The 12,577-nt window shown below is 31.3% G+C and overlaps 3 protein-coding genes across 3 annotated transcripts; 1 reads left to right on the top strand and 2 right to left on the bottom strand.

Moving 5' to 3' along the window:
* Window positions 1–2,002: 2,002 nt before the first annotated feature.
* On the bottom strand, window positions 2,003–5,810 carry HXK4 (plastidic hexokinase). The gene is made up of 9 exons (NM_001247788.2): window positions 5,508–5,810; window positions 4,747–4,897; window positions 4,479–4,661; window positions 3,841–3,915; window positions 3,587–3,742; window positions 3,405–3,500; window positions 3,169–3,302; window positions 2,992–3,073; window positions 2,003–2,587 (listed from the first exon to the last, which is right to left on the bottom strand). Exons 1-9 carry the CDS (start codon window positions 5,789–5,791, stop codon window positions 2,249–2,251), a joined length of 1,500 nt encoding a protein of 499 aa, NP_001234717.1. The 5' UTR covers window positions 5,792–5,810; the 3' UTR covers window positions 2,003–2,248.
* A 2,107-nt stretch (window positions 5,811–7,917) lies between these two features.
* Window positions 7,918–9,857, top strand: LOC101248672 (WEB family protein At1g75720). Its single transcript, XM_004238572.5, has 2 exons — window positions 7,918–8,209; window positions 9,230–9,857. Exons 1-2 carry the CDS (start codon window positions 8,063–8,065, stop codon window positions 9,695–9,697), a joined length of 615 nt encoding a protein of 204 aa, XP_004238620.1. The 5' UTR covers window positions 7,918–8,062; the 3' UTR covers window positions 9,698–9,857.
* A 286-nt stretch (window positions 9,858–10,143) lies between these two features.
* On the bottom strand, window positions 10,144–10,748 carry LOC104647203 (uncharacterized). Its single transcript, XM_010322123.4, has one exon. The coding sequence runs from the start codon at window positions 10,716–10,718 to the stop codon at window positions 10,305–10,307; it is 414 nt and encodes a 137-aa protein (XP_010320425.1). The 5' UTR covers window positions 10,719–10,748; the 3' UTR covers window positions 10,144–10,304.
* Between the last annotated feature and the right edge of the window lie 1,829 nt (window positions 10,749–12,577).

Here is a 12,577-nt window from a genome sequence, read left to right as displayed (position 1 = left end):
AAAAATTATTACAAAAAAACATAATAATTAACGTATTAAATTATTAAAAGTACCAATAGAAAAACTTGATTAAATCTTGAATTTAACTATATCAAATAAATTAAAATGAAAAATATGTATAAAACAATTGAAATATTTGTTACTAAAATAAAACGTGAAAATATTTCATTTATAAAAAATCATGCAAGATAACTATTTGTAATAAAAATAAAAAATATAGTCTGCAAAATAGAATGCACGTTTCACTTAGAGGCACTGCAGTAGGGACATGTGTAAGTAAATATAAAAAATGTCCTTGTTATAAATAAAGCGTAAAACGCGATTGACCACACCTTTTTCTTTGTAATATGTGTTTCTTCTCCTTCGCATGCTCAACTCTCATATGATAGGTGTTTTTATGAGAAAATTACGCGTTAAACAAATTTATACTATTTAATTACTCATTATAGCTATAGTTTGTTATAATTATCACTCACGACTAACATCATACATTAATTACGTGGGCTACATCGAGTTTGTATAATTAGCCACATTTGTATACATATAATTCGTCAGAATATATAAATACATATGTATAATATACAATTATCTAATCAATATACATATACAATTCACCTATCTCCTACTCTCTCGCTCACCTCTCTCCTCCCTTTCCCAATCTCGCTCACCTCTCTCCTCTCTCTCTTGATCTCGCTTGTCATATATACAAGTGCATATGTATAATATGCAATTATCTAACTGATATACATGTACAATTCACCTATCTCCCATTGTCTGCCCTCTCTTACTCGCATCTCTACTCACTCTCCCAATCTCGCTCACCTCTCTCCTCCCTCTCCCAATCTCGCTTGTCATATATACAAGTGCATATGTATAATATGCAATTATCTAACTAATATACATGTACAATTCACCTATCTCCCATTGTCTCCCCTCTCTTACTCGCATCTCTACTCACTCTCCCAATCTCGCTCACCTCTCTCCTCCCTCTCCCAATCTCACTTGTCATATATACAAAGACATATGTATAATATACAATTATCTAACCGATATACATATACAATTCACCTCTCTCCCACTTGTTGCCCTCTCTCTCCCAATCTCTCTCGCCTCACTCCTCCCTATAACATGTAGCTATGAATTGTAATTATCAAACTATAACTATGGAAAGTAATTAAGCTATTTTTAGTGGCTATATGTGAATGTTTCTCTTTTTTCTTAAAGGTATAAGTAGGTTGATATTATATGCATACAATTTATCGAGGACATGATTCTAGATAAAATAATGTCGATAATTAGGATAAAAAACTACTAATACGTAACCATGAATTATTTGGTTTTCCTCGTATTTTTCAATTTTATTACTACTTGTTGTTTCATGGGTCAGATTAAATTTTTTGATGGTTACGCTCAACCTGTCCAATCCTCACTCCGCATAGCTTTATTGTTATTCATGCCCCAATATAATCCCCTGTTCCCCACCCCCACCCCCAGTTTTAATTATTTTTTTCCAAAAAAGTTGGATATATAATTTTATCATAAATCATTAAATATAATTTATATATTTAAAAATAACATAAAAATTATTATCAAAACATAATAAGCAACAAATTAAAGTATTAAAAATGCATAAAAATATACCAATAAAAATACTTGATTAAGTCTTAAAATTTCAACTGTATCAAATAAATTATAATGAAAAATATTTATAAAACAATTGCGATACTTGTCACTAAAATAAAACGAAAAAACATTTTATTTATAAAAAAATTAGTGCAAAATAACTATTTGTAATAAAAATAAAAAATATAACCCGCAAGAAATAGAATTGCACGTGACACTTAGAGACAATACAGTAGGGACATGTGTAAGTAAGTATAAAAAAAAGGCCCTTATGATAAATATAGCATAAAACGCTTTGTCCAAAGCGTTTTATTTGTGCTTATTTCACAATTACAAAACAAACAAGATGTTCTATATTTACTGATACATGTGCTTTTTATCACATAAATAAGTCAGTGCTGCATATAATACAATTACAACTACGCCTCGATTCCAAATAAATTGGGGTTGGCTATATAAATCCTCACTTCTTCGTACTTCATTAATGGGAGTACAAAAAATGGCATCACAAACAAGAGCCTCTATAAATCCAATCATCAATCCTTCTTTAGAACATTCTAAATTACAAATGCTCATGTATTTTTCCTCAAGCAAACCTTTGAACACATGAAATTTAGCTTTTCCCTTAATCATCATGTTCATACTTTGAATTTGCAGCAGCTAATAATGCAGCTCCAATACCAGATCCATCTTTTGAATGTTCTATCACTACATTTTTCGAAATTTCCGAGCCTAGTAGCTCTGTGACAGCTTCTTGGAGGTATCCTCTGTACTGAGGATAGTGCTCATATAAGCCTCCATCCATTGCTACAACTGTTCTTTTACCAAAGATGAGACCTTTAGAATCTTCCTCCATTTTCTGTAATATACCAACAATTCCTGCACCAGCTAGACGACCCCCTCGTTTTGCAATAGTATCGCAAATGTCCACGACTGTTTTCCTTGCACTTAGATCGGATTTTACCTGAAATTTAATAATCCAAAGAAAAATCGTGAACATCAAAACGTTCGTAGACTTCTTTCATACTCTACGAAAATATTTTTTGCAAAGAACTTCTAGTGCTAGAGAGACTAAATTTTTTTGCTGACCTAAACTTGCTTGGGATTGAGGCGTAATAGTAGTTGTTATTGTGTGTTTTCATATCTATAAACATAACTCTGGAAAATGTTCTATGTTTATGGAAACAGATGCTAAACTATCCTTTTGAATGTTGTCTTTGGAATGAATATAGATCTTCAAATGTAAGGTTCTTCATGAATCGATTATTGGACAACAAGTATTCAATCGGAAAAAAAATTGGCCTAGAAGATAAGTGACTGGAAAGAGTATTGCAGTGCAAGTTAAAACACGAGAGTTAAGGAATATACCCCAGCTACATCATAGAGGACAGACTCAACAGCTTCAAGATCTATTGATGTATCCTGCTGCATGGCACATATATCAGGTGTCCTATATGATGCAGATCAGACAGAGTGAGTAAAAACTAATTAATACAAACCGAGAACATTTGCATCATAAACTTCTGATATAACAGATGTAATTACCTCAGCACAAATGGAGTGACTAGCTTTTCCGGAACATAGCTGCTACCAAATAAGCCCCCAACCTTGGCCATTTTGACCAGCACCCGTCTCACAATTTCCCCAAGGTACATACCAGAGATGGTCTTTTCAAAAATCTTCATCAAGAAATAAGATGGTAGAAAAGACCATTAAGAAACAGTGTGATACCAATAATACGAAGAAAAGAAATTTTCACATTTTGAGTCAATAATACTTGCCTGCTCACCAGGGTTAATGCTCTCGGCATCCATTTCTCTATCAAACTCAGTTAAAGGAAGGCCATTTGAGAAAGCTCCCCATTCGGTATTCACAATCTAAAATATAATGATGTATCAAACTCAATGGTTGCTAAAATCTGTTCATGAAATAACTTGACGAAGGAGATTTGGGCTCTACTTACCGTTATTGGAGACTTAGACATCCTTTTTGCCAGCTTAGGAATAGCATCCACACGTTCTACATAGCAAGCATTGGTTCCAGTCCCAAGAATGACAGCAACCATGGCATCATCATCCCAGTATCTTGCTCCGGCAAGTGTTCCCACAGTGTCATTGACCTAACTTGACAATGAAATCATGAAATGATTGAACTAAGGAAGCGCCAGACTATTCTCCAACATTTCTACAATACACATGAAGTTGAGCAAGAACCTACCAGGGCAGACACTTGCATATCCATTCCCCGCCTCTCCATGGCTTCATTCAGACAAGCAACAACATCTTTTCCCGCCTGTTCCATGTTATGATGGAATCAAAAAATAATCGGCAGGTAAAATGAAAATGATAATGATAAGAGAGACAAAGTTAAAAGTCAATGTTAAGGAACTCGATCTTCTCTACTAGTTTGGAATCCAGTATTTTCCGATTCGACTTGTAAGAACAAAGCGATGAAATGATCCCTCTAATTACACAACTTACTAATCAGTTATCATAGTGTAACCAGTACTCTTACAAATTTGTTGTATCTTGAAAAAAATGGACTCACGAATATGAAACACTCGGTTGTCCAGAAAACAGAAAATCTCACATGCACAATCGATTGGGGATGGAATTACAGGATTTTACCAACTAGATGATTCCGGTGCTTTCTTCAGAAAAAGGTAAAACCGTAACGTTCGTTGGAAGTTTTAGTAGTTCGAGGGAAATTGGCCATCTTTACTGAAACTAAAATAACGCAGAATTGATTGGCCTTCTTAGCGATGTATGGTTCCAGAATCAGTCATAGGCTAAATTAGTAAGATGTCTAAAATCTGCCACTCCTTTACACAAATAAGAGAGTCAAGAAATACTAACAGTTCCAGAGACAGCAAAACCTTTTGTCCATTTGATTAGGATTCCAGTTCTTATTGAAGTCTGTTTCACCGGAAAAGAAAACGTGAATCCTATTTCCCTTGTCCGTCCCTGTTGCAACTCAAAATTACCACCTTCCTTTTGTGCAAATTTTCCTAGCGCAGAAGCTATGAAATCGAAAAGCTCCTACAATAACCGATGCAAAGATGAATACAACAACAAAAAAGATAGTATTGGTCAAATCCCATTACAACAAGAAAAACTAAACAACCTCGGAGGTAGCAAACATCAGTTCTTGGGGTATAGAGACTTGCTCAAACTCAGTGGCGACTACACGCTCTTCTTTACCACCTAGCTGCACCCTTAGCACCCGGAAATTTGTACCACCAAGGTCCAACGCATAAAACAAGCCTTTCTCATTCCTTCATTAATCATTAATATATTGTAACAAATACTATAAGAACAAGCTCAACAATCAAACACAAGCCTTTCTCATTCCTTCATTAATCATTAATATATTGTAACAAATACTATAAGAACAAGCTCAACAATCAAACAAGTGAACAAATCGAAATCATACTTGGAAATATTAGAGACACATAAATGAAGCGAAGGGAGTAATATATAATCAAGACACTATAACATGCTCAAACTTTTAGACAAGATAGTCACACACATCAATATGGTATCAAATCAACCAGAGATTATTGATTCAAACATCATCGCAAGTAAAAAATATTTCAATGTGTTCGTCCCATGAAAAAAATCAAGCTCACATGTAGCCGCGTGTTCAAACATAACAATTATTCAACTTTCAGCTTTTAGATGAGATGACAAACACATTACATGGCGAAAAAGACAAGTCTTTAAACCATGTAACTCCTTGTGATTATGTTCATCAAATTAAACATTTGAAGAATTGAAGTACACCAACTATAGCTTAAAGTAAAAATAATGGGATCTTTACCCAATTAGCTGGCCAACCAATTAATATCACAACTGAACCAAAATAAAATAAAATTAGTAGTTTACCCAGTTGGTAGAGTGTCGACATAACTAAGGATCATCTTCAGATCACTGCCGCCGTCGACGGCAAGCCCGGCCCTCATATCATCGGCCATTGCATCCGCCACGTGGCGCAAAACTGGAAGAGGAGTAGCACAATCTTTCTGCAACTTCGTCAAAATTGGTGCTACTCCTAAGCTGTCAGTAGATCGGACGGCAGATATAATGACACGTGGCCTAGAGATCGTTTTATGAGGTGATCGTGAAACATGGAAGGATCGGACGGCCGGCGAGCTAACGGTGACCGACATTTTAGGTAACAGTGAGATCAATTCAATTGTGTGACGGAGAAAAAAAGAGAGACAATAAATGGTGACGTTGAAACAGAGTGTTTGAAGATCTCAACTTTTAACACTTGAAAAAAAAAAAAAGTTTGTTTGAACAGTTGAATTTCAAATAAAATAATGATGAAAAACAGTTGAATTTCAATAAAATAATGATGTGAGGATTTAATGAAAGAATATAAGAATTTGGCTAACTATAAAACTGTTCGTTACTTTCATAGTGCTGAAACTAAACCGTAGCAGAGAGCATTACAGCTTTTCTGCTTGACTAAATTTAGTGCAGGACAATGAAGTTCCGTAGGACTTCACGACATGCGTTTAAGTCTAATTAAAACTTTACGAGTTAATTCGATTTTAAATTAAACTCTCAAAAGATTACTTTATGTATATATAACGTTATTTTTTATAAAGATACATCTAAAATATTTATAAAATATTCATAAAAGATTATCCGATAAATATGTCATTATTGCCTTTGAACTTATTGAATAATATTCTTATTTCTTCAAAATTTTGTTTATTATTAATTTATCTTTTCACATATTTAAATTTTTTAGTATGATCAAAGATTTTAATATTTTAATTAATAGTGAGTCACTTTTCTCAAAATTTATGTTCTTATGTTAAACCAAAACACACGAAATAAAAGGAAGGAAATGAGACTTTTGACATGTATTATAACTACACTTACAACTTAAATCTATTCTAGACATATGATAATATATTAATTATTATATTAATATGTATAATACTAATAAAAAGAGAAGTTTAAACTTAAGAGTAAAAATTTCAAATACTCCCTTCGTTTGAAAAAAAGTGATCTAATTTGGTTTGACATAAAGTTTAAGAAAATAAAGAAGACGGTTCAATCTTGTGATCCTATATTAATGTTATATCAAATTTACAAAATTATCCTTTAATCTTGTGACATTAAACATGTCATATGCGAAGTTAAAATTAAAAAAAAAAATCATTCATTTTAAAACAGATTTTAAAAATCTTTTTTTTAAACAGAAAGAATATTATATAAAATAATATACATATTTTTTAAAGAACATACTAAAAATGACTAGAGTGACAAATAATACTAGTTTCTCTCCGGATTGTGGCGGACAAGACGATGTTGACAAGAAAAGTAGCTGGCTGCTTGGAATTTTTCACCTTTTTTTTTTGGTTTTTGGTTTTTCTGTCGGAGTTTCAAATGTATGTTTGCCCCACTCCTTACTATTTATTTTATTGTGGATAAAAAAACAGTTTTAATACTTGATAAAAAGAATTATTGAAAATGTTCATGCGATCGAAAATAATTATTCTACAACAAAATCTATTACATATCATAGTCTATTTAGATCTGTATCACTTATTTTTATGAAAAAATAGTATATAATGACAAACTAATAATTTAAATTAACTGTTATAATTGTATTTTGATTTTTGTGTCATGTAGCAAATTATTTGTCAGTCGTCTATCTCTCTCAAACTCTCGCCCCTCTCTCGCTCGTCTCTCTTGTTTTTAATACAAATACAAATATATAAAATGGGTTTGTATTTGTATAAAGCGAGAGAAAATTATATGTATACATATGTTTCCGTTCCTTTCTACCAGATCTCGCTCACCACCCTCACGTTGCTTGCTTATACAAACATAAACGAAATGTATAAATTGTGTTTCTGTTTGTAGAAAGCGAGAGAAAATTGTATATACACATGCGAATACATATATCTTCGTCCTACCTGCGCAATTTTCTTTTGTGTTTCACTATTTCTCATTTTATACGTACATAAATTATACAATTAATCTTTTGTATACAACTGTTTTCTTTTGTATATGTATGACGACTTATACAACTGTTTTGTTGTATATGTATAGTGAAATATACATACTTATATTAGCTATGGAACACATTATGCAAATATGATTTTTATGTTTGTCATTACTCATTTTTATATCAAAATCAAAGTAGGCCCACTAAATAAACCAAAAAACCCACACAATCCAGCCCAATTTGCCTTGAGCTTCTAGTTGAATCAATTCTGTATATTTTTTACTAAAAAGAAAGAGGTACAAGTTACAAGGCAGAATAATTCTAGTGAAGTGGACTTGAAGAAACGAAGCTCCACTTACTCATCTTCTTTTGTTTCCACTTTTTAAGCTCTTTTATAGTCTCTCATTCATCAAACACACTCCTACAAACATACATTCGATCGATAATAGTGTTGAAACTGACAATAAACGATATGGAAGAATCAGAAGGAGTGACCACAATGATGGGAAAGGCGGAGATCGATACGAGTGCTCCATTTCGTTCGGTTAAGGAGGCAGTCATGTTGTTCGGAGAAAGAGTTCTTGCTGGAGAACTCTACTCTGCTAATAAGCTTAAACAGGTAATATACACCATTTATTCTCCACTTCATATTATATACACCGATAGTATACCAAATTTTTACATTATATGAGTGTTCTTTTAATATATTTGTAGCACGTAATTTCTATTATTATTTTTCAATTCAGTGACAATTATATGTAGTTGTCTCTTAGGGATATAATAGTGTATATTTGCTATATAACGCATAAAATATTAATCTATCCAGTGGGGTTTAGGTATCACGAGTTCGGCTCCAAAACAGACACCTTTTGGACGTTACCGACCAAAATGGACACGTTGCTCATTAAAGGTTCTAGTGTTCAAAAAGTATTCATTTTAGGATGTACGCATACATTATCTCTATTTGTGTGAGGAAAACACAACCGTTAGCACTAAACTTCTGCTATTTATGAGTCCAGAAAAGAACCCCACCATAAAGGTATATTGTATGCAACTACTTTTGCAAAAGGCTATTTTCACATGGCTTGAACCTACTGTACTACAACAAAAACAACTTTTATCGGTAATAAATAGACACATTAATAAAAAGTGATTAATTATTTACCGGTATTAGTTAAGTGTCGTTAGATTCAATGTCGCTAAAGCCTTTAGAAACATATACAAAGAGTGTTAATTGCCGCTAAAAATACATATTTAACGGTAATTACTGATTAATTGTCGCTAAATCTCATTAGTGCTATAATCTCTAAAATGCAACATCAAGCAGTATAAGAAGAAGAAAAAAAAACGCTTGCTTAATCTGTAATACAAGTATATTTTTTTTCATGTTGGAGAATAAAGACTGACAATATTATAGTGAAAAAGAGGATTAACCAACTAACCAAAGTATCTTTTAATTTCAAACATATATAAATTGAACTGTTTATATATAAACTAGATCAATGACTCTAATCTTTAATTATACAATGAAGAAATTCATTTTTTGAGTTCTAAGTTGCCTACATGATTTACTCGATATGATAAATATTATTTACACTGTCAGTATATATAACTCTAACTTAATTATTTATTTATTCAGAAACAGGATGGATCGAGTCATGAAGACGAAAGCGACGACTCGTTTAATGATGAGTTAATTGAGACAAAGCAAAGACTAGAAAGGGCAAGAGAAGAAAGATTGGTAATGGCTACATGTCTCTCTTCTTTAGAAGAAGAACTTGAACGCACAAGAAATGAGCTTAATAACCTAAAATTTGAGCAACAAAAAGTCATGGTATCAGAAATTGAAGACCTAAAATATATAGAGAAATCACAAATTATGTCACATGATCAAAATAATATTGAGTTTCACAAAAAAAGATATGTCACATTTGCAAATCCTTCACAAGGTGATGATCATGATCATGTTGTATTATTACAAAACCATCCTTCAATCAACAAGAAGAAAAAGAAAAAAATATCCCTAATCATACCATTGATTGGGGGAATTTTTTCTAGGAAAAGAGGTAGTAATTCGGATAATAACATTCAATCTGCTCGAGTTTAAATCGAATAAAAAGACATCTCAAGGCTTGCGTTCCGTTTGAATTTTCCAATGGTTTTTTGCTTGAAATCAAAGTGTGAAAAGTAAGGTTGGTTAATATGCATATTTGATTTCTTTGTTTACAATTTTCAATAAGAGATATACTATAAATTATGATATGTAATTCCTTTTGCTTCTTGTAATAATATTTAAAAAAATCTCTAATGAGTTTTACAAAAAATTCAAGAATAGCTAGAGAATAACTAAATTTTGTAAGAAAAAAATAAAAACAAATTATTCTCACTAAAATATCCATTCAAAGATAACGTTTTTTCTTTTTATAGTAAATTTCTTTTCAAGTTAGTTGAACATCGAGAATTTTTAGATCGATTTGAACTCGATTTTCTTAAGATGTTAATTTTGGGTTTTACTAGTCATATTTTGTTATGGGGTCTCTATAATTGAATAGATTAAGAAAATCAAAATCAGCTATTCCACATATACAACTATGTTTAAATTTACAACATCAAATTTGAACTCATAAAATTCAAAAATAAAATAAAATAAACAACACAAGCTACAAGCATGGTTGCACTGAATTAATTACTTTAGCCCCAAAAAAACATAAAAATCACACAATAACGTCTGATTTTCTACCACTAAAAATACCTTGATCTTGTGATGACTTATTAAAAAACTCTATACAATCAGCAATAGCTTCATTATAATGAGAAGTTGATGAATAATAAGAGCTACATGAGGTCTTCGGCGGATCGGGCCGGTCACAGGATCTCCGTCTCTGTCCTGAGCCCGGCCCGGTTGCCGACATCGTTGCCCCAGCCCGACTCGGCCTCCTCCGGCTAGACGTTGGGATAGGGAAAACGAATCGCATGACGATCTTGCGAAAGCGATCGAAAAGCTTCATAGCGGAGAAATTGATTAATTTATTAGAAGAAGGGCTAATAACTTGAGATGAAGATTGAAAATTTTCTGAAACTTGAATAACAAAGCTTTCTCTTTGAATAGAAGTTTTGTTAGTGTACATTATTGTTGTTAGAACACAAAAAGCCTTTGTATTTTTGTTATAAGTTTTGGCTATAATAAGGTTTATATATATTTATGAAATTTGGAAAAAGATGATGGTTTAATTCTTTAACCATGTGACCAAATCATATATATGGGCTTTTGTTGTCTTTTCAAAGTACATTTGTTTATTTAGATTGTTAATTATATTAACTTCCAAGTAATAATCATGTCTTGTACTATGATATTATATTAACTCACTCTCAAAAATCAAAAGTCCTCATTCAAATAATCATGTTAGCATGGTAATAATTAATATCATTGGTTCTATCCTTTCAAAACTAACTCTTATGGATAATTATGGACAAACTCAAAGTTATCGAATCCAAATTAAGAATCATGGTAACCATTCGAGCTGACGAAATTAGTAATATTATCCGTGAACGTATTGAACAATATAATAGAGAAGTAAAGATTGTAAATACAGGTACCGTACTTCAAGTAGGCATTTGAAATTTATAATTCGAGAAATTTGATTCTTTTAAGTTATTAAGTTCTAAATAAATTATTTTCTCTATTCACTTTTATTTGTCATTGTACTTTTCGAAAGTCAATAAAGTTAATTCGATACTTTTTTTTAAAAAAAAGATATTCATAAACTATATGAAAAATACTATAAACTGCAATTTTTTGTATATCAATATGATGAAAATATACATCGTAAAATGTAAGTCAAAGTTCTTTTAGTTGACTCTAAAAAAGAAAACCAAAACAATTAACTGTGGACGGAGGGAGTATTACTTTGTAAATATAACTAAAATGAACTTCTTAAGACAATTTAGAGTTTAGATCGAAATTCTTGATTTCAGTCAAACTCTATGTTATAGTCTAGTTTCATACGAGAGAGCTTGGTGATCTTAAGAATGATTCAGGTGGGAGATTCTCTTATGTCATATATGCATGTTTGTTCGACATAGGTAAATTCATAATTTAAAGTTACTAAGACGTTCAAAATGAGTATGGTTATATATGTGTATACATTCTAAATATTTTTATAATGCATAGATCGATTTAAAAGTAATAAAATATCATTCAATAAAAAAAAAAGTGAAGTTTTGCATTATGGGTAACGACAAAGCTTATAAAGTGGTTATTTACTTGCAATTTATGAGATGAAAAAACTAAATTATATTATGATGACTTGCTAATCACATTTATATTTAAATGATTAAATTAGTAATAGACAACAAGTTCACTAAGACATGATTGACTGGCTTAGTTTTTAATTAAAAGCAAAGAAGTTATAAAAGTACGACATTAATGAGTATGATCAATAATAACTTGCCTTTTTTCCTAAGATAATATTCTCTAAGAATCACTCTCAAATGAGTACTGCATGTGCTTGAGCTTATATTATACGTTAAAAATTATTTGTTGTATTTAAAAAAAGACTTATTATCATCTTGATTAATTTTAGTTTTACAATTGGATGTTGGATAATTTCAATTAAAAAGATATAATTGTATTTGGACTATCTTGTATATTGAGGCATTTGTTATCTCCATATCAATTAATTACTCTGTTTATCAAGGTTTGATAATATTCTAGTCACCATTATAAATATCAAATAACTTTATCGTCTATTGAGATTTAGGCATATAAAAGAAATTATCTACTATTTTTATGTCAAGCATTTATTGATCTTCACCAACTCAAAGTTCATACATCAACTATTCGATCAGGCGTATCTGTTGTCTCCCACCAACAGTAGTATGGACCAACTCTATTTATTGAAGATATAATTATATCCACCTTTATAAATATTGAATAATATTGAATAACTTTATCTATCAAGATTCAGATATATGAAAATAATTTTGT

The sequence above is a fragment of the Solanum lycopersicum genome, chromosome 4 (assembly GCF_036512215.1).
Source record: "Solanum lycopersicum chromosome 4, SLM_r2.1".
Taxonomy (NCBI): domain Eukaryota; kingdom Viridiplantae; phylum Streptophyta; class Magnoliopsida; order Solanales; family Solanaceae; genus Solanum; species Solanum lycopersicum.
This window is presented reverse-complemented; position numbering and strand designations above follow the sequence as displayed.